The following is a 23313-nucleotide window of genomic DNA, read 5'->3' as shown; positions in this document are numbered from 1 at the left end:
GAAGCATCCGCTAGTTTTATTTTAGAATGTTGTAGCCTAAAAGTGAAAAATCAACTGTAATCAATACAGCTACAAAATGTGGGATGATGCTTTCCCCTTTGATTTTGGAAAGTAAAATACAGAATTCATGATTATTCAGCATTTCTATTTTTAGTTATTTAGTTATTGTAACTGTATAGAATTTTTCAACTGGTTTGGAAAAGCACCCATTTTGTTGTATTTATTGAATTCTTAGTGAATTGAAAATCTCTTCAGTTTATGTTATGATTTGAGCTCAGAACAAAACTTATCAAATTGTCACCTCTTGCTGAGGTATTACAAAAGAATGTATTTCCAAAGGCAATTGAGTTCTAGACAGGTTCTTGTATTTATTGAATAAATAAACATACCCTCATGTAGAAGCTCTCTAAAATTGTGTGAGAAACCAGTAGTGTTTGATCAGTACATTTTTCTCCCACACCTATGGAAAAGAAATTTGGAACACAGATTGCTTCTTGCTTTTCCAAACCGAACTCCATCTGCACCACTGAAGAGAGCTCTAAATTCTACATGCTGCTCATATGAGAGCAGTGAATACATACTGATTTATTTCCTTTTTTTAATTTTTTTTTTTTTTTTTGAGTCTGCAGAGTGTGCTGCATGATTTGGTGTCGCTATTTATCTGAGATGGAACTCCATGGTTCTGTGTCCTGCATGGACACGCACAGGCACATGTGAGAGCAGGGTCTTTGCAATCAACCTGAATTTAACTTCCTAATCTCCTGGTGGATGACTACTGCATCCTTGATGGTACATGGTGTCAGACTTCAGGGTGGCTTTAGACTCCAGAAAGCCTTTACCTCTTGGTTTTATTAGGGAGAGCTTTTCTTTCAAGAGAACATGATAGAAATATGTTGGACTATGTTGCCTTTTCATTGCCCCACAGTATGGACTATTGGATTTTCATAGTAAATTATAAAGGTTTCTGTCTCCAAAGGTTCTGATTATAATGGAATGGTTTGGGGATTGCCTTGCTGGTGGATTCTCAAAAGGTTTCTGTCTCCAAAGGTTCTGATTATGATGGAGTGGTTTGGAGATTGCCTTGCTGGTGGATTCTCACCCTCTTTCTTGATATTGCAGTTATTGGATGAATGGTTGGTATGATTTTTGTCTGGAAACATTTAAAAAATGATAACATTTCTTATATTTTTAATATTAAGAAAACACGTCCTAATTATGACACATGGAAGAGCTTTTCAGGTGGTCTGTTCATTAAGGAAGTGATCCCAACCATTCTTCCTAAACCCACTGGTGTTAATTTCTCACGAGTCTCTGCTGATCATGAGTCCTCTTGCGTAATGGCTGTGACTGCTTGAGTGGTGTTTCTTCATTGTTACAATAATACAGTCCTTAGTGGCACAATAAATAATTTAGGATTTTATAAGTCTGGGAACTTTTATAAGTTCCACTTAAGAGGAAGGCAATTTTTGGAGAGTCTTACAGATCCAGTCTCATTTGGAGGGCTGTATCACCTCTTCCTTCCAGTTCCACCTGGAGATGGGAGCACGTAGGGTAGATGTGTCGGAGCATCCTCTGTGTCCATCTGCATTTCTGCTGCGTGGCTGAGACCGAGCAAAGTCGAAACAACTCTCACTTCATCCTGGGGTATCTGTCTCCTCTAATGTACAGTGCCATACCTGGACTCGTTGCCATTTCAAGCTTGCTTGAAAGACCCTCATTTAGCGAGCGCTGCTGGGTAGCAGAGGCGATGGAAGGGTGAAACGTCAGCCCTGGAGGAAAGGATAATGAAAGGCACTTTCATCAGGAAAGTGAAATTGTCTGGAAAAGAAGAGAAGAGGGAGAAAAGCAGGTGGGGGATGCTGACTGTTTTACCATGAACTGGTTATTGTGAATTGCAGCTACAGCTGGGCAGCCCAAACAGCTTCCTCCACACTCCATTTAGGCAGAACGTTTTAAAGCTTTATGTCTCACCTGGTCTAAAATTTAAGCAGAAGGCAGTGCAGCAACCTTGACTCAGAGTGAGGCATAATTGATCTGAGAGATGCTCTCCTCACTCCCAGGTAGAAAGTTTGTCTAAGTTGATTGGCTGGATTTCAAAGGGGGCAACTTCAATTTCTGTGTTTTTTTGTATTGTTTCTTACTGTGTGGAGCAGTTTGTTCCGAAGAGCGATAATGTAATACTGGGTTTGGTGCTTGCCTTTCAGGGACTGACCTATAAAGCTCTAAAATTGTGTTTGCTAACAGGCTGCAAAGATCCTGCTCTAATTTAATATAAACTCCACCTGTGATACATTTCAAGAGCAGAAAAAAAAATCAATCGTGGAAGGTTAGTGACAGGTAAAGTTTATATATGATTTCCAGTTTCCCGAAAGGAACAAAACACTGCATTAATCACAACAACAACAACAAAAAATTACTTTAATTTAAGTAATTGATATAGTGACAACTGCATTTATGAGGCTGAAAAGAGACGTTGGTGAGTCAGTGCTGCTACTTCTATCTGGTCCAGAGTCTGAAAACATTATGAAACTCTGTCGCACTGGAACCTGTAACTGGACATCTGTCGGGTTTCACTGTTTGCACAAAGTAGTCTTATTTGCTGTTATTTAAAGTAAATTTCTTTGGGGAACAAGACTCAGGGAAGCAGAACTAACCAGATGCGTCAAATATTTAATTTCTGAATTGAATTCCAAAAGCCAGCTTCAAATCTGCCTGTATCTGGAGGGAACGTTTCTGACTGTAAATATCAGAAAACCAGAGGATGAGAGTAACGCTGTGCCAGGAGAAAGAAACACCCTTCTAAAGGTGCCTCACCAGTGAGGAGGGTTTCATTCCTCACCCAGTGCCCTGTGCTGGACTCGTAGTCATGGGGTACCCCCCTCTCCTGCCTGTTCACCCCCTCCCTGCTCTCTGCATCACGGCTGCTTCATTCATTCAAGTTTCTACTTCGCTGAGCGGTCCCTTGGTTACCAGCCATAGCAACCGGCCAAGTGTCAATTAACCTCCTTCGTTAAAGGGGTGGCAGAGCAGCTGGCATGGCCTGGCCTGGCAGGGAGGAACCCGCTGGCACCAGCTGCATCCTTTGAAGGAAACATCTGTCTGTGAGACAGTCCCTGGGATGCTGGGGTGACTCTTAACAAGCTTTTTATGCCATGGTGGAGCAAATACCCGTATAAACACACAGCTTCTGGTCACCCTGTGTGTGACATACCCTGGCAGTGACAACCAGCTTGTGTCACCACTCCCCTGCCTTGCCTGGGGTCTCGGTGCTCCACTGCCCTCCACGTGTGTCTCAGCTCTCACCCCTTCCAGTGACTCCATTAACTTTTTGTTACGACGACATTATAAAGACAGAGTATCGTGGAAATAGAGGTGATACCTCCAGCCTAGCAGCATGGTTTACCCTGCTTTCTTTTTATTTTATATGAATTTACCTCCTACTGAGATACGTCATCCTCCTCAGCTTTACTTTCTGCTCCTTTCCCTGCTCTAAGCTTTATGTACTTATTCAGGTCAGTCATGTATGTTATCAAGTAATTTGAAAATAACTAATTTCCCTTGTTAACACCCTTAGTGGAGTTCAGTTAAACTTGGAGGCATGGCAGCCTGTAAATGAGTCACTTTGGTTACTATCATTCATGTAAAATTGCCTCTAACGAGGATTTAAAAAACCCAGGAGAGTTCCTGTTCTCTGTAGACGCTATGGCAGTGATCCCAACCCGATGGCAGTGCTGCAGATAAAGCTCCTGGTTTGGGGCTGAAAACTGTACTTGAACTATTTAGTCATGCTTTTCAGCTGGACTTGGACTGACACCACGCTGTGACGCTGCAGGTGCAGTCTTTCTGATCTTGGAGCTGATGCAAAATAAATAATCCCTTTAAAAATAGAGGAAAAAAAGGCAGGTATTAGTAGAAGTTGTCTACGAGTGATTTTTTTTTTTTTTTAAATTCTTATTTTTTTAGGCAATGCATAAACAGGGTTTATCAGGTTTGCAGAGTAACGGGACTAAGGACTTACAGATTTTTGATGTAAGATGAGCGTCTTGTCTGTGGCAAAAGGACGCAATGAAAGGACATTTGCTGCAGGAAAGAAAGAACCTGAATTATATAGTAAGGCTGCTGAATTTGCACTTTTAAAAAAGCTGCAGTTTTTGAAGCTTCAGCACAATGGAGGCTGTAGATGGCCTCTGGTTGTAAAGTGTTACCTCTGGACTTTCATGGTAATATTTCATATCTGTCAACATGCATGTGATGCATTATGATGATTGGAATCCAGTTCCTACTGGAACTGGAGAAAACCTTTCCCTGTAGTTCTGCTGCCTGTGCTGCTTTTTCCCTGCCAAGAAGTGGTAGATGTCTTGTGATCCCAAAAAAATCCCCAAACGCCCTTCTTTCCTGCCATAACCTCTCAATTAGAAATCTAGCACTTGACTGCAGAACATCCTGAGAAGCAAAATATGGCTATTTAAAAGCATGTAAATTAAGAAGCTTATTTTCTGTGAAGATACTACATTAGTGTCTTTTTTTCTAAAGTGCAGAGAAATTTAGTACAATTATAGAACTTCAGGAAGGTTCTGATTTAGTTTTTGTCTTAATTGAAGGGACATTTGACACCTCCTTAACTTGGTTCAAGCCCTGGGTCTTGTGAAGACTGTTCACGCTTATGGTTTCATTTGAACACACTATAAATTTGGTTCAAGATAAATTTTGATGGAGAAGGGACTGTGGTTGCTGTGCTTTGTAGTTTGCAACTGTAAAAATTGAATGAGTGTAATTCTGTATCTTTTAGATTTGTGTCTGACTTCACTCTCTCCCACACTCTTTACCCATCAACTTCAAGTGAAGTACATTGATGTTATGCCAAGAAATATTTGTACTTTTTAACTTTTTCTTGCTTTCTTTAGCTCTTGACATCCTCCATTTTTGCTGTTAGGATTTTACATGCTGTTTTTAGCGAATTGAAGCAAATTAAATGGAGAGAAATGATACCTTGAGCTCGCTGAGTTTCAGCGCTTGATTCAGAAGCAAGCACAGGAACAATTCTCTGTCAAGCTGTCTCTTAGCTATCTGGCAGTACCCTTTTTCAAGTAATAAAATGTGTTTATCACTTGAACAGCATGTTTATACTTGAGTTTTACAATCTCCTCTCTATCAAAAATTCTTTCATTTGAGTAACATGGCTGCTGTCTAGCAAGCTGCCTGTCACTGCTGAATTCCCTGGTTGAATTTTACATGCTAATTAGGGGAAATGTTGAAGAGAGGTATTGTTTCTAGCTTATATTGTAGAGAAAACCCCCGATCTACACATGAATGTTGCTTTTATGAACCTGAACCAAGCCAGGCTGCAGAATGTGAAGGTAAAGAGGCAGCATTCGTACAATTCTGCTAATTTCATAGGGTTGTTTGCCAGGGAGAATCGTGACCTACACTTGAGAAGCTGTACAGAGAGGGCTGGGGGCCAGATTCTGATACCTCATCCATGCTGAGAAGTGGTTGGTTTATTTCAGGAGTAGTTCCTGGAGTAAAGGTCTTCTTCCTAATGGTTCTAATAGTAATTTTCAGCTGGATGGTTGCCCCTGTTGATGATGAGGTGGCCATGCACCAGCCTACCTCTGTCTCCGGCCTCCCCAATCTTTGCAGATATTATGGCATGCAGAAGTCTTACGACATACCTGAGTAGAAACACTCTTTATTTTTCCAACTGTGGTTGGAAAGCAGAAGTGGGATGGAGTTGAACCGGTGTTACTGATGCATAGTAATGCATTTTGCTCCCAAGAAGTCCATCAGTGTTTGACGTAACACAGCTGAGAAGTGCCCAAAGCCAAGCATTTCCTTACTGTTAATGTTGTAATGAGAAAATAATTACACGGTTATCACTAGTAAGTACGGTGATATTATATGTGAGTTAATTATGTAAGGGACAAAAAATGATTATACTGTACATGCCGTGCCCATGGCTGCCTACTGAGGATTATTTTAAAACACAAGTGTATACGTATTGAGTGTAACTGCTAGGTGTTATACAAATGTGGAATAGAATGTCTGCCATGACATAGATATAATTGGAATTAAAAGAAAACGCAATTACTGTATTTAGCCTTTATGTTGGTTAAAAAATTTTAATGAAACAGGAAACAATTTGCCAAGGAAAAAAAAGAAATAACCTGAAAAACATTAAAAAAAATAATGGGGGAAAATCTGGATTTAGGGAATTAACATGATAAATGGTATCTTCAGTTGTTTGTTTTAAACTTTGCTTGGTAAGCTAAAAAAGTTATTTCGATACGTATCATACTTAAAATATGGTAACTTCTTTAAAGCCTTGCTTTTACTTTACTAGCCAGTAGACTTTGCAACCTAAACTAAATCAGTCTGTCTCTTGTTAGACCAAATATTGCTTGCTTTGGACAAAAAAATAAACCAGAGATTACTTTGAAATAACTTGTTTAAATCTGGGCCCTTCCCCAAGGGTTTCCAGGGCTGCCCACAGAAAGGACTGATGAATAATGGCTCGAAGCGTAAGAACTAATACAATGGGAGTCTCAGGTGTAAAGAAAGACCTTAAATGAAGTCACCAGGAGTGGAGAAGAGAGTGTGATAATCTGAATTTCAAGAATCCCCTCTGGTTTTGTTCAGGAGAGTTGCAGTGAGTTCTTTTTTTCTAAGGCAGTGCACCCATCCCTGTAGGAAATAGCCTTCCCAGTACTGCCTTTCCATGTGTGTGGTAGGATCTGCAGTGTGTCCACTTTGAGCCCTCTGCGACATGCACTAATGGCAGAAAATATCATGTAAATAATTGATGCGGAATGAAACGTGCAGAAAATATGTGTAATTATTTTATTTTTAGGTGGAATGGATGTAATGGTCATGACTCGTGATTTAAGCCTACTTTAGGTCTACCATTTAAAGCAGATTTGGAAACTTAAATGTATATTAGTCAAGATTCTCTGGCTGTGTTTGTTGCTTGGGTGTAAAGTCTTAGTTTTTGAGGATTTCCATATTAGTTTGTTTTGCTTGGTAGTGAATAAAATTGTCCACTCAATTTCCTGTGACAAGTGCAGAAATAAGGTGTTCTGCTTGTTAGATGAAGAGATATTACTCACATTAACTGTACTTCGCACACCTCCCTAAGGCCATTTCAGCACTTTTGTCTTCCTTTGCTTTATTCTTCATCCCTGAGATCTGTGGAGTGCTACAAACCAGAAGATCATCTTTCTTGGTCATGAATTTTCAGCTCAGAAATTTCCCTGAGTTTTTAATCACTACGCATGACTGCCAGTAGCCCAATGTCCAGGGGAGCCCTTAAATAAGTGGGTTTTTTAATTATTATAATTTTTTTTTTGTCCTGCACCCTGTATATTCAGAAGCTTCTATGAGACAGTAGCCCAATGTCCAGGGGAGCCCTTAAAAAAATGTTTTTTTTAATTTTTTTTTTTTTTTTTGGCCTACATCCTGTATATTCAGAAGCTTCTATGAGAAGGTGAGCCCAGGTTATCCCTTTTACCTACACCAGGAAAGCCACGGATTTTAATTTTTTTTTTTTTTTTTTGGCCTACATCCTGTATATTCAGAAGCTTCTATGAGAAGGTGAGCCCAGGTTATCCCTTTTACCTACACCAGGAAAGCCACAGTGCCGTTAGGGGAACAGTATGTGTCATAATAAGCTGCCAAATGAAACCAGAAAAGGTAATTGGTGAATATTCAGGGGGAAAATAGAAGAAGAAGAAAAAGGGAGGAGACAGCAGTGGCATAACCAAATCACTTCCCTCATATCCTGTGGAGGTGTTTATCCTTCTAAGTGCATTTAGATGAGAATTTGGAACAGATAGTTACATGTCTATGTTTGACAACCAGGAAATAAATGAAAAAGGAAATTATTATTTTAGAACTATTTTTATTAGAACGCTTTAAATTCCATACATATGCATAAGCTTTTCCAGCTCCTCTTTTTTAGCGTCTCAGCAGTACCTGAATACTTGTAGTTCTTGATATTTCTTCCTTGGTTATCCCACCTACGTTGCCTTGTAGCCCCTGTTTTCATTGTTCAGGTAAGCTGTGAGGCAGGAGCAATTAAAGGGGAATAATCTCTTCAGTGTGTCTCTCCCGTGGCGTTCCCCACACACCAGTATAGCTCCCAGGGCTGTGGGGATGGTGTGTTTAATGTTCACTGCTGGTTTTGACTGCGGCAACATGAAAAGCTTCAGCTCTTCTAGGAGTCTCCTGAGACATCCACGATCCCGGCGTTCCTGGTAAATGGGGAACTGGAGGCCAGGCAGAGCTGCTTACAAATAGATTGACATATCATTTCGCAACATTCTTTCAGAAATGTATTGTGGAATAGAAGTAATAAACAGTTACTCCACTTTGTGAAATGAAAATATATCCGTATGATGTTCATCAGTAATGTAACATGCATATTTTCCTACTTAATAAGCAATGGCAATAGACTAATTGTAACTTTTTTACAATCCCTTAGGTGGCCATAATAGCAGGAAATTTTGAGCTCGCTGAATATATCAAGAATCACAGGGAAGCTGATATTGGTAAGCAAAATATTTACAGACACTGGAAATAAGTTATATTCATGTTTAACCCGGGGTTTTGCAAAGATGTTAGTAACTTTTTTACAATCCCTTAGGTGGCCATAATAGCAGGAAATTTTGAGCTCGCTGAATATATCAAGAATCACAGGGAAGCTGATATTGGTAAGCAAAATATTTACAGACACTGGAAATAAGTTATTCGTGTTTAAACCAGGGTTTTGCAAAGATGTAACAACATTCTTTCAGAAATGTATTGTGGAATAGAAGTAATAAACAGTTACTCCACTTTGTGAAATGAAAATATATCCGTATGATGTTCATCAGTAATGTAACATGCATATTTTCCTACTTAATAAGCAATGGCAATAGACTAATTGTAACTTTTTTACAATCCCTTAGGTGGCCATAATAGCAGGAAATTTTGAGCTCGCTGAATATATCAAGAATCACAGGGAAGCTGATATTGGTAAGCAAAATATTTACAGACACTGGAAATAAGTTATATTCATGTTTAACCCGGGGTTTTGCAAAGATGTTAGATCTGATACCGTGTGAGGTGTGACTACAGGCTGATGACAGCATTGGTTTAGGCAGATTTTAAAAGTAACTTTTCTGTAAAAAATGGAAGATGGGGAAAAAGCTGAAATGTTTTCGAAATAAGGTCTGAAAATGAAAATTTGATAAGTACTGTAAAAGAGTGAAGGATGCTTTATAAGTATAAATTAGACAGTTTCTAAGAGGGTAAACACACATCCACGTAACCTGGAAGAGCCAAATTTGCTCTTGCAGGCTGTTTTGTCATCAGCCTAAAGCAGCTCTCAAGTAGGAATAATTGGTCAGAAGAAGAAGAAGATAAAGAAAGATGCTTCTCTGCAATTAAATTAATATGTGACAGGAACTGTCTATCCATAAAAGCATTTTCTCTCACCGAGGCTGGTGTGTGGCACTAATGACAGGCGTCAAGGGGGGAAAAAGCTGAAATGTTTTCGAAATAAGGTCTGAAAATGAAAATTTGATAAGTACTGCAAAAGAGTGAAGGATGCTTTATAAGTATAAATTAGACAGTTTCTAAGAGGGTAAACACACATCCACGTAACCTGGAAGAGCCAAATTTGCTCTTGCAGGCTGTTTTGTCATCAGCCTAAAGCAGCTCTCAAGTAGGAATAATTGGTCAGAAGAAGAAGAAGATAAAGAAAGATGCTTCTCTGCAATTAAATTAATATGTGACAGGAACTGTCTATCCATAAAACCATTTCCTCTCACCGAGCCTGGTGTGTGGCACTAATGACAGGCGTCAGGGGCCCTTGACGAAAAACCTTAAGGCTTTTCAAAAATCTTTTGACATAGAGAGTTTTGCCTCTAAAATAAAACCCAGTTTGATAAAAGTGATTTCTAATACAGTTTTTAATTAAAATGAATTTAAATGCTTTAATTCAAGTTAATTAAAGTTCCACAGGAACATCCTAAAGCTGAACGCAAAAAGGCATCGCTTTTGAAGCAGGAGGGTCTGAGTCGCCTGCACTGATTTAACTCAGTGATGCAAATCTATGACTTGATAGTATTTCATTTCAGCTCGCGTGGAATTTAGGGCTGTGAAAGAATTGCTCTGGATTAAGGATCCTTTCCATTTCCCTTCCTGATTGCATGTGATCTGCGGGCAAATAATTAAAAATTCTGGGCGGTAATGTGAATTTTCATAGCACTCTGATACTTTCAGCTCTTTGCAAAGCGGATCGAGAAAACCGAAAGCTTTTTTTTGCATAAAAGTCATAACTTCTGCATAAAAGTTCATAGTGAGTTTGGAAAGTTTTTACTTGACATAGTGGGATAGCTCTTTCCCGTGTAAGAAGTCTTCATCCTTCTGTATCTATAAACAATATGATGTAAAAAATGCACTGAAAATGATCCAATTATTCCTAATAGGGTGAGCATTGTATTGTTGTTTGTATTTTCTTATGGCTAATGGTTTTATACCTTTGTGAAGATGTTGAAATGAAAGGAAATGGCTGTTTAGATTCATACGTTGCCTTTATTTCTTTCATGTTAGTTCTTGATATTTTGGCTTGTGTCTAGAGTCAGTGCAGAACAAACATTGCACATAGGCAATACACAGTATTATGTGTCTCCACATGGATTTTTTCCTCTTAAAAATAGTTAAGTGCGATAAAAGAAAATAAAACTAGTAAAGGAATGACTTGCTAGTATTAATTACTCATACACTTACAGTATGAGTAACTAAAATAAAAGTAATACTTACAGTATGCTTAAAACCAGTAGCCTCTGCACTGGTTTGTATATTAATTACTCATACACTTACAGTATGAGTAGCTAAAATAAAAGTAATACTTACAGTACGCTTAAAACCAGTAGCCTCAGCACTGGTTTGTAGAAACCACATTGATGTTACTGCCATCATTTTTTGGACTGACCTGTTTTGCACCACTTTTCATTTACCCCAACCGGTGGAGGTTCTGAGTTGTGTCAATGTGTGGAAGAAATTGGAATGTAGTTCTGAAGTAGGTGACTGAAACTTGGTCCAGGAAACAAATGATAGCCATGTGGCTGAGGCTTTGGGCAAACCTTATTATTACCGTGTAAAATATCTTCTATGGGAAGATTCTCAAAATTTTCCTGATGCCTTCCCTTTTACAATGAAAAAATAGAAATATTGGTTCTTCCGTGGTTCATCTGCATTTTTTTGCAAGATGGTGGCAGTTTACGCATAGCTATTGAAATTACTAATTTGTTTTACAGAATAAGCACCATGTTGTGTTGTTTCTTCCCAGCTAATTTAATTTAGCCGGACATTTATCCCTTAAGATTTATTTCTTTAAAAAAAAAAAAAAAGTGAAGTCATCAAAATATCTATTTCTGGCATGTATCCCAGCTTAAAAAAAGAAATAAATAAATCAAGGGACAATATCCTAAGCAGAAAACTTGAGAGTTAGTATGATGATGAATGTGCAGAATAATGTCAGCGCTTAAACTTCAACAAGTTGGCTTTTATTTATCTTACTTGTCTGGTTATCTGCTATATTCATGTAGTTTTGGATGTATTCCAACATACATCATTGGAGTAATGTACCTTCTCAAAGCCCAGAGGCAAGAGAGTGGGAGGGAATAGCAAAGAGCGTGAGAAGTATCCTCATGAAGAGAAGAAGGACAGAGCATACTATGAAGTCTCTTGAGAAACATTTCATCTTTCATCCCTCAGAAAGTGCGTTTTTGGTTAGATATTGAATTTTGGTATTGATTCAGTTCATTAAGCCTCATTATTATTATTTTAGGCTAATTGTAATTTAGATTTTGCAATTATTTTAGACTAATTTAATAATTAATTCTTTGGAATATGTGCTGCTTTGGATTGAATTTTGGTATTGATTCAGTTCATTAAGCCTCATTATTATTATTTTAGGCTAATTGTAATTTAGATTTTGCAATTATTTTAGACTAATTTAATAATTAATTCTTTGGAATATGTGCTGCTTTGGGTGGGTCTCTCTTGCTCATCATCTACCAGTTTAGAGATGTTTAATCATTTAATAGTAAGCATCTCAACGATATTTGTGATTATTCGCAGTAGCATTCATTGGGAGGAGAGGCTGGTGGTGCATTGGGAAAAAGCTCCGCATTGCTCTTGAATCTAGGAAAAAAGCCCACATTACTCTTGGAAGATTTCTGACCTAATCTTCTAACTTTTAGTGATCTTCATACACAGTATCTATAGCTAGATACTTTCAAATGCAAGCCTAATATACTTCTAAGTAGTATAAGTGGCAATACTGGGGTTTTTTGTTTTTTCAGAAAGAATCTATCTACTTTCCTGGGTATGTCATCTTAAGGATGGGAAGATTTTAATTGGTGGCAGTGATTGGAGGCTGGACCTAACAGTGTTTCAAGAGCTTTTTTTTTTTATCTGGTGACAGAAACAAGTTTCTACATTTTCCAAACTGAAGTATCTGAAATATGAAAAATAATATTTACTTGAATTCTCTAATCTTACATAGTGAGGAACTACACTATCCCTGTCCATCTGTTTTGACATGTGCTAATTAACATTATTCTTAGATAATTTTGTTGTCCCAAACTATTGCGGTAGGAAGTGGCTTGTACTTTCAATGCAGAAGGTATTATGTGGGTGTCTTCCAGTTTGTCAGTAGTCACAAAGCTGTTTCAAGGAGTGTTGCCAAAACTGCAATTATAAGGATGTAAGAGCAGTAATGTAATGCTTATGATTCACGATCCTGTGCTGTGCCTTGTGCTGAATGAGCTGCCTGGGGAGTAGAGGGATGCGGCTGCAGAGGGTCGGCAGCACAAGCACTGGGTCTGGTCCACAAGAGCTCCACGTAAATAAATATATGTACTTAAGTACTCAATATATCACTTATTACCTATTCCACCTTTTATATTTCATTGGTATTTAGAGCAGAATACCATTTTAAGCCGCACAGGAATTTGGAGTTGTTCAGTTTAGAAGAAGCTGAACCGCATGCCTTAAAGGCAGTCTTTTTAAATTTTTTTTTTATTTTAATTTAATTTTATTTCCTTGGCCTGGGTCTGTGCCAAGTTGTAATGCTGAGACTGGCCCTCCTGTTGAAGATGATGGAGCCCAGGTAGAAAATCCTTTACAAGTAGAAAATCCTAATTTACAGCAGAATTACTAAATCTTTGTTCTGCAGATCAAATCCCACCGAGATTGTTCTTCATTTTTCTTTTTATTTAATTATGAAGCACTTCTATTAGACAAATGTGTTGAAATGTGTATAAACTAGGCAGTGTAAAGTAAACTTCTTTGCAATAATCATAAGACTTCACACTGTTCTGTAAAAAGAAGAAAACATAAAAATATCTGTTTTAGAGCCAAAAAAGGTGAAAATAATGACCCATGTTACTGGAGTAATGTGACATCTGGCGGTAGAAGAGGGATGTTTGTTGAAGGTGTGTAGTGTCTGGTTCTCTGACTCAGATCTTGCCAGATAAAAGCATCTACTTAGGGCCAATGTGAGCATACACGGTTAGTCAGAGAGATGAAATCTGTCTGCTTCCCTTTTATAGAAGCAAAATGACTTGAAGTTTGTATCCATAACAATGGGTGTAGGTGCTGTTGGCAACCTGCTTAATCAGAGGAGTCTCTACCTGAAAAAAGGAAAGAGGACATTTTCCCTGCAAGGTATCTCAGCTACGTAAAATTGTGCTCTAGAGGCCGTTCATTTGGCTAAGGTGAGCATTTTTTAAGGTCGTTATGGGTTTTAAAACTCAGGGGGGGTCAGAGCTGGTAGATGGACCCTGAGACAGCTCTGAGTAGCAGCACTTTGGTTGAAGAGCGTGTACCACAATGGTCCCACCAACCTACCTCCACGTTGTTTCTTCAATCTGGAGAAAGCCAGATTTCTCTCATGTCCTCATTCTGGATGGGTGCAGCTCACTGTCTCTTGGATAATTCCACAGAGGAGACTCGTGATGAAACAAGGGGTGATCTGTGGAAGGGGGAGACCTGGAGTCCAAAACCCGCTGACTCTTCCCGTGAGGCTGATCTACAGCACGTAAACGTTCAGGCGAAGTTTCACATCAGGCAGTTCTGTTCCTTTTTGGCTGTAAACCCTTGTATCTCCCAGGAGTTTCCTAGAACCCTCTTCTGCTTAGCCACGATATCAGCATAAAAATCTGTTAGTTATTTCATCCTGTTAAAAAAAATCTGACCTTTTCCTCTGAATGTTCTAAACTCTGTGGGTTCTCTCACACATGCTCTTTTTTCTTCTGTCGGCAAGTGGAATCCTCCTTACCTTGCAGCCTTTCCCACCATCGATTGCCAATTAATCCTTCCATCTCAGGTGGTACATTAGGTGACCAGTTTGTTGAAACTGTGGCATGAAAAGTATTTAGCACAGATAACGATTTTTTTTCACTCAGTGCTGCCATTTTCAGAAATAAACTGAGAGAAAAACAACAAACCCTTTCAAATAATTCCAGTAACCACATTAGTACAATAAAAGACACCTTGCTGTCACCAACGGAGAAACTTCACATTAGTCTTACTTCAGTCAGGGATGATGCAGTTTTGTAAGACCAAATCAAACATAAGAGATAAAGGTTTCAGAGGAGAGGAAAAAAGGGTATCAGTAAAGGATTAAAAACAAGATCCAGCTTTCATTGTATTTTATTTCTTTTATGAGGTTCTAAACATCAGGGAATCCCTTTTGTTTCCTTGACAGATGTTTGAAAGGTGAATGAATATCATCATTTTAAAAGTAATCCTATTTGAAACAAATTAAAATAATATTTTTCATAAAGCAAGAAAACCTATTACCATAAGGTACTTAGGAACTTGTTTTACAAGCAGTATGAAATACTTAGTATAGCTTCTCAGCTTATTTCGATTCACCATGCCCCCAAATTAGTGGTTTTTTGAGGAATAATAGCAACATCAAAGCAGCTTATTTTAATTATCACTTATTTTGAAAGTCTTTGGAACCCAGAAGTGACTTGCAGCTCAGTGACTATTGTTCATCTTCTTTTCTGCTTTGTGGAAGACATTACATCTACTCCTGATACAGCCCAGCGCTTACACATCATTGAAAAAAATAATAATAACATCCCTTTTTAATCTTACCTTTTTTTTTTTTTTTTTAACTAGCTATAGCACATTTATAATTTGTTTAACTTTATGCATTTATTTATTGCAGACTAAGAGAAAGTAATGGATTAAAAGATGTGATGAACAGAAAAGTTAATCCCTGATTGTTTTCATCCAGCCTGCAGCTGTCTGGGAGTAAATGGGCACAGCAGATTTAGGCAGCATTTGCTATAGAGAATTTACTATGGCTTCTATAGGATGGAGATACAAAGCCCAATCATATATGTAAGAATATTGAAGCTTTCATTAGATATAGATATGCAGATATTAAGCATGTTGCAAGCTGATAATCCTTTGACTTGGATAACCTATTTTTAAATCTCTCTTTTTGCCTTGGTTCTTTGTGATGAGATGAATTTTCAGATGGATTAAATGACATGGGTTGTTCTTCTTCAAGTGAACAAGGTTTGTTTTATATTGTACATCTTGTCCTTCAGCAGCTTTGAGGCTAGAAGCGATAGGATTCTTTTGTTTTATTTTTGTTTGCTTTTTCCTTTTGAAAAAAAAAAACACATTGAGCTGGTGTGCGAGTTTTTGGTAGTTGATTAGCAGACTAACTAATACTTGGATACTGTTGCTAGGCTTCAAGTCAGAGTTCCTGTATTCCTCTATAATTATGCAGAGATATGTGTATGTGATGGTTTGTCTGTGCTTTCACACAGATTTTTTTAATTTTTTTTTTTTAAATATTGCAAGTCTGCTAATATGTAGGCTTGTCCTTTAAGATATATATATTGCACACTGGGCAATTGCTTTTAAATAAAACATTTTTCAAGTATGAGTAAAAGTATTGGTTTTTATTGAAATTGGGACGGTAAACATCTTAGAAAACATGCATTTTATTGTAGAATAAGCAGAATGAGTCTTTTAAAAGAAAAGGATATTAGTTGGTTTGTGGTAAAATTGCTTTTCTAACCCGTTTTCGTTAATTAGATCAGAGTGATTGAGGTCAGCATTCTTGGTTTTTCAGCTGCGAGTGTTTGCATGAAGTGCTAGCCAGCCCAATGAATATTCTGTTTGTTTACTTATTTATTTTGGTTTTGGGAACCATTTGGTAATTTTGATTTATTTTTTTTTTTCATAAATCAAATGCCTGCAGGATACTTCTCAAATTGGGAGAAATCAGATTGAGAAAGATAAAAGCAGAAACAAGAAAAGGCAGTAAATCAAAAGACTTACAAATCTACAAAACTGTCAGCAGCATGCAATGACTTGTGCTATTTTTATCGCGTGTTACTTAATAGAAGCAAAAGGGACACAAGCCTGTATTATAGCCCTGGTGTTTGTCGTTTGAATCTGAAGAACACGAACCTGTTTCATTTGCCAGCAGGAGTCTTAACGTGCAAAAGGTTGATACAAGTGTGATTCAGGATGGCAAAGACACCGAGATCTTCATTGCCCACGTTTTAAATGCATATATTGTTTGGTAGATTGTCATAATCCTATATTCCCTTCTGTGGTTTCTTTCAAATACCTCTGCTAAATTAATAATTATTTCTCCTGTCTGTAGAAAAAAACTCTTTACGTTAACGACAAATGAATATTGGTTGGTATGAAATGAATTTGTTGCTATTATTTATCTGGTTTCCTCCAAAGGGTTGCAAGGAATAGAATGACATATGCTAAGTCTTGCTATGTGGTAGCAAACAAATTGGAAATTTGGGAATTGTGATCTGCTAATGTAATTACATACCCAAATGTAGGACAGAGCATGAAAAACTTACAGGAGGTTTTTCTTTTTCCCTTTGATCACAAGTAATTTTTTTTTCCTGTGCGTGTGTTAGTGCAAAATTGTTCAGTAGTTACTTTCCTTTCAAAGTTTAAACTTGATTTTTCAGAAGTTGATTATTCTTGTTGGCCTTTGAACTTGGGTGTATTCTGTGCATTTAACATGCCTACCCAAATGTAGGACAGAGCATGAAAAACTTACAGGAGGTTTTTCTTTTTCCCTTTGATCACAAGTAATTTTTTTTTCCTGTGCGTGTGTTAGTGCAAAATTGTTCAGTAGTTACTTTCCTTTCAAAGTTTAAACTTTCAGAAGTTGATTATTCTTGTTGGCCTTTGAACTTGGGTGTATTCTGTGCATTTAATGTGCAACTGCCTGCAAAGTAACGCAAATTGTGTCGTGCGTGGTCACTGCCTGGGATTTCTTAGGCTTGCTATTTTTTTTAAGCAGGAAAGTAAGGAGAGAACTGATGACATACATATCTGCTGATACGAGTACAGGAGATTTCAGAATGATTTGGCCTGGTTTTGTAAATCAGTCTGTAGCGTGTCCTTGTCACCTGCCAGGTAGGCACCGATTGTCACGGCTGCTCCTGTTAGAGTTTATTTTACAGACTGAATAGGGAGAACCTTATAATTGAGTGGAAAATAAGCTACTGGAGGAATTCTAGGACATTTTCAGTGCCCTTGAGCTAGTTTTGCTCTTGGTCAAGAAATCTGTGGTCTGAGCAGTGGGTGCAGGTCATGCAGGGCTCGCTGGCTTAGACCCTAGAGATGTTTGAGAAGTTTGGGAGGCTGGCAGAGGGAGGGTGGAAAAGAAGGCGCAGAATTGGTAGGTGTTTGGGTCTTGTCCCAGTCTTCATGTTCAGACCCAACTGGTTGGAAGTGTTTCCAGGGCTCCCAGCTCCCTCTTCCCCCAAATCTGGCTTCTGGATAGTCCACTAGCTCCTCATCAGGAGAAGAGCTTCTTGCCTTCTCTGGCCCATCTAGGCTGGGACCATTATATCCAGCAATTGGGAATTGTGCCTGTTTTTTGGGTAATGTTCCTATCATCAGTGTGCTGTTTCGTCAAGGAATAGTGTCAAGTTACCTTTCCCAAGTCCTTAAAGGATACGCATGCCATAAGGCATGGTGCTTTCACAGATACTGCCTTTTTTGCTTTCACTTTTTTTAATAGCTTTCACTGGCTTGACACCACTGAGGTGGTGTACAGGGGAGTAAAATCATGTACAGAATTAGTGAAAGCCACTGAATTAAAAAAAGCAATAAAGCTGTAAAGCATAATCAGTAGGAAAAATGAGCGTACATGGGATACTTGCTGTGACTGAGGACAAAAGTGGAATGTATTTTTCCATATCAAGCAGGTTATCAAATGAAGATTAATTTCTTGCTTTGCAAAAAATAAGCTAGTTCAGTGTATTGTGCTGTCCTCAAAAGTTCTGGTGAAATATGTAAAAGGATAATGCCATTGAGCTAAGGAGGCAGATCAAGGGTCATTTTATGAGCAGACAGCAATGTCAGTATCTCGGAACTCTCAACTGCTGAAATGTTGAACTAATATTTCAGCCAAACTGGAACTTGTCATAATGATTTTCAGTTACTCCCTGTGCATGAAATTTTCAGTGTTGTTCCAACTGGTGGTTGGATCTTTCTAACACCAATAGCTCCTCTCGGTGTCCCTGGAAATGATCAGCAGATGACCCATGCCTCAGGACTCTGCTTCTTGATTGAGTCTTCCAGACGTGGTGCCTGGTGATCCTGCACCAGGGTGTCTTTAGGGGGGAAAAAGGGCAAGTACTGGAATAAGTTATGAGTTGAATATTGTCCTGGTGGACAACAGGATGACTGTGAGCCTGCCATGTACCCTTGTGGCCAAGAAAGCCAATGACATCCAGGGGTCCATCAAGAAGAATGTGGCCAGCAGGTTGAGGGAGGTCATCCTCCCCCTCTACTCTGCCCTAGTGAGGTCATAGCTGGAGCACTGTGTCCAGTTCTGGGTTCTACAGTTCCAGAAGGACAGGGAACTGCTGGAGAGGGTACAGCAGAGGGCTACAAAGATGATGAGGGGACTAGAACATCTCTCCGATGAGGGACTTGGGTCTTTTTAGTCTGGAGAAGAGAAGACTGAGGTGGGATCTGATCAACACCTGTAAATACTTCAAGGGTGGGTGTCAGGAGGATGGGGCCAGTCTTTTTTCAGTGGTGCCCAGGGACAAGACAAGGTGCACCAGGCACAGACTTGAATAGAAGTTGTTCCACCTAAACATGAGGAGGAACTTCTTTGCTGTGAGGGTGGCAGAGCCCTGGAAGAGGCTGCTCAGAGAGGTGGTGGAGTCTCCATCTCCGGAGACATTCCACACCCACCTGCACATGTTCCTGTACAACCTGCTCTGGGTGGCCCTGCTCTGGCAGGGGGGTTGGACCAGATGGTCTCCAGAGGTCCCTTCCAACCCCATAGCATTTTGTGATTCTGTGAATTAGCCTGGGAGGATGTAAAAAGAAAGTAATACTTTTCAGCTTACACGGGCCTTGAAATTTGTTCAGTGATCTCTGATTCAATTTTATAGGTTGTAGATCAGGAAACTAGTAGAAGTTCATGTGATCATGTGTCTGACCCTCTCCATAGTCCAGATTACAGAATTTAGGTTACCTAATTCCTGCTTGAACTGGATTACAACTAGAAAAAGCATTTTGTCTTGTTAAAGACCTGCAATAATGTAAATGGGATTTGGAAAATTGTGTTGTAGTCTTCCAATCTGATGGTTTGGGATTCACTTATTGTTCTAGAGTTGATTACCCCTTTGTTAACAGATGTGTCTTGTTTTGAGTATCAACTGGTCTGGTTGCAGCAACTGGACCCTGAGCGTGGCTGGGTCTTCTCAATTGTCCCCCTATTTCTCTTCTAAAGCCACTCCTTCCTTAGAGACAAAGAGCTGATCTCAGCCATTAGAGGAAAAACACTGAGGAGGAGATGTAAAACTTGAACGGAGGGCAAAATTGAATATAAGAAACTACCATGGACTTTGTGGATTTTATTTCTATTTCGGGTTGATGAGTATTATCTTCAGCACCTTTCAGCTAACTTTTCAGGGTCCACTAAAATCTGTATCCCTAGACTTTCTATAATGGTCCTTTTTTTTTGAGAAGGAAATATGTGATCAATGCATTTCAATTGTTATATATATATATAAAAATATATATATAGGTCTCTCTGTAACAAACCAGGAGGGTTTGGATGGTGATATTAGACTTAGTATCAGGCAGGGAGCCTTCAGTGCAGATGCAAGATATGAGGCAACCCAACAAGGGATAGTACAGAGGAAAAATTGTTTGAAGTGTCTCACAGAGAGTTCTAGTATTTCTGAAAAGTTAATGTGTTTTCTTTAAATCGTTTTTCAACGTGAGCCTCAAGAGCTCTCTAAGATTGTGTCAAACGCCGTGTGGGATTTCAAACAGTGGAACAGTGAAGCCGGGTCAAAAATAGAGGTAGGACAAATGGAGAAATAGATGTGTGCAGAATCCCACGGCTTTCTATTTCTCCCATTTACAATGGTGAGAACAGAGGGAAAAGAGATGAAAGAACATGAAATAAATGCTGGAGTTAAAAAAATAAAATAAAATATGGCAACATAGAGGTTGATAAGAATAGTCAGGAATGCTTCCTGAAGAAAATTCCTCTGCTTCCCAAAGTAAATAAAGAAATGGACTGAAAAAAAAAAAGAGGGGAAGAGGGAAAAAATAGAAAAAAAAGAAACTCTGAGTGTAATGTAGGTCCTTATGTTCAGCACTTCATCACAAGCCTTTTTATGCACCCAATAATTTCCTCTATATAATTAGGCTACCAATAGAGTAAAACGTTAAGACTAATGGCACAAGGGTGGCTTTGTAGCTTCTGAGAATGTGGATCTTTATGTGCTGGTGGATATCTTAATTGTTGTGATACTGAAAATAATTAGGTTCAATACAAATCCCGTTTGGGGAAAAGAACATCTTCCATGGACTAATTGGATTGGGATGAGGATAGACTTCCAAATAGAGAAGCAACTTGGTTACATTGCCAATCATATAAACCAAGTATTTGTATACATAAAGAACTTTCTATGAATATAAACTAAGTATTTGTACAAGCTTAGTGATTGCAAGAGTAATATTTTTCTTTTAGATCAGTTCAGGTTACCTTTTTAAGTTGAGTTTTTCAGTAATAGCTAATATCCTCCATTTCGAACAGATTTATTACACATCAATGACTCCGTTGCTTGGAACTCCTCTTTCTATTATGCTAAATTTATATTTACGTGCTTTTTAACAGCTAAACATACTGGTATTTTTCCAAACAAGATCATTTATCAAAATTAAGTTGATGTTATGTTTTCCATTCAATATACAATGGTTTGGCAATTTACTGTAAGAACTGAGACTTCACTGAAGAAATTTGTTTTGAATATCTTATGAATAATCTGGTTTTCCTAACGAGGTATTAATGTCAGAATTTTAGTGAAAATTGATCTTGTAATGTGCAGTCTCCTTCAAAGGAAATAGTATCCTCGTAGAAGATCATTTGTTGTCAAATTATAGATGAGGCTTGATAAAGGGAGAGGCTTTGAAGCTGCTGCTTTGTAACGAGTGTAATATTTCACACTGTATTTCACACAGTTCACAATATTTCACGCTGTTGCTGTTACTCCATTTATATCTCAATCTCCCGGGCCGTGTCAGAGTTGACAGTCTTTCCCTTGGAGTTCAGGGTCAGCTGGATCTTTTTGCAGTCTAGGTTTTGTCACGCTGTGGAAGCTGTCTTCAGAGTAAATACTTTCCAGGTATTTAAACCAGATCTCCTTAGGATCTTGGACAGAGCCCCCAGGAAGTCCAAGGCCATTGAAACTTGAACCTTTTCTGTCATTCCTTCTTTATTTTAATGAGCTGCTGTTTGGAGATTTTTTTTTTTTTATATTTTTTTTTCCTCTCTCATTTCATTGCCAGATGTCCACTTCATTGACAAAAATTGTGTTAGAGGATCTTTTCGTATTTTGCAGTTGTAAGGGCAGCTGAATCAGAAGGATGCCTTGTTTACTGGTTTCCATGGTTCTCTCCAGTTGCAAGTGGTGGTTCTTAGGGGTGTCTATGTTGTTTGTTAGAGAAACTGGTTTTTAAGGATAGCAGAGAAACAATTACTTTGGAGTTACCTGGCTTTGTGTGTTTTCAGGAATAGCTGAAAGTGTAAATTACTTCTAAACATAGTAATGTCAGACAGAGTTTATAGATGGCACGTGTTAAGGGGTGACAATTTTAATTCCTTCAATTTCCAATTTAACCAATTAGAAAAAGTTTTATTTACTAGCCTATCTCAAGCTATTTTTTGTATTTGGCTGTAACTATAGCCGTAAATACAAATAAATAAGCTGGTTGTGGAATGAGGTCACTCTTTTGCACCTCTTTCTCTGGAGCATCTCTCTCTGCTCGTTCCCGGGCACAGGAACCAGCCTGGGCTGTGCACTCCAGTCTCCCCCAGTCTGCCCAGTGGAGAGGAGTTCCCCTGCCCTGTATAGCCTGGGAATCCTACTGGAGCACAACAAGGTTGTTTGCTCAGTGAATCTCCATTCTGTTTTGATTTTTTTTTTCCTTATCCTTTTCATGTGTGTCTCGATAATTTTGTGTGCAGGTTTTGAAGTGAAAAGACTATTTTCTACTCCATTTTCTATGTAATGTTGCTGAAATAATTGTCTGGGATTTTTCATAAAAGGCAGAATTATGATACCATCTTGATTCAGAAGAGGTTGCAGAGTAAATATTATCCAGCAGAGTGGCTATAACAGGGTGAAATCCGTGCTGAATGAAAACAACAAAAGATTTATTGAATTGAAGAGGCAGGAAGATTTACAGCATTAAGATTGTATTATTTCTGCATGTGTAGGAGTATCTCTGGTTTTCTGTTAATTATATGTTTCTACTAACTCCACTAGGCTAGGACCCCCTAATAAAGATTCCATCTTAAAACTGTCATCCTAGCTGTTTGGCTCTCAGAAATAAGGAAACTATGAAAATAAAACACTCAGATTTTATTTCTCCTCCTAAAGTATTCTCTTATGAAAAAACCCCACACACTACTTGATAAATTTCCATTCTCTATTTATATCTTTTGTATTATAGCATTTTCTACATGGGAAACTGCCTCTTACATCTCTTTGGAACATCTGAGATACTGAAATGTAACACAAATTCTGTGGTACATTTAAACGTGCCTTATCAAATCTATAATTTAACAGAAATCATTTATCCTGAAGAAATTAGTTGTTGCTCCTGAAAAAAGCCTTCCAAGGGCTGGCTGTCAGCTTCCTGCTCTGTCCTTTGAGTCTCTCTCTTTCTTTGGATCTAACGCCCAGCCAGTAGTACTTGTAGCATCACTGGGACTGC

At 38.5% G+C, this 23313-nt stretch overlaps 1 protein-coding gene across 1 annotated transcript in view; it reads left to right on the top strand.

Annotated features, from left to right (window-relative positions):
• Window positions 1–23313, top strand: part of SHANK2 (SH3 and multiple ankyrin repeat domains 2) — a 407914-nt gene that overhangs the window by 78884 nt on the left and 305717 nt on the right. The window contains exon 11 of the mRNA XM_014948851.1: window positions 8477–8543. Coding sequence (XP_014804337.1) covers window positions 8477–8543 — 67 coding nt within the window. The remainder of the gene's footprint in view (window positions 1–8476; window positions 8544–23313) is intronic.

The sequence above is a fragment of the Calidris pugnax genome, unplaced genomic scaffold (assembly GCF_001431845.1).
Source record: "Calidris pugnax isolate Ruff unplaced genomic scaffold, ASM143184v1 scaffold107, whole genome shotgun sequence".
Lineage (NCBI taxonomy): Eukaryota > Metazoa > Chordata > Aves > Charadriiformes > Scolopacidae > Calidris > Calidris pugnax.
The sequence above is the reverse complement of the archived record's forward strand: the minus strand, read 5'-3'. Positions and strand labels throughout refer to the sequence as shown.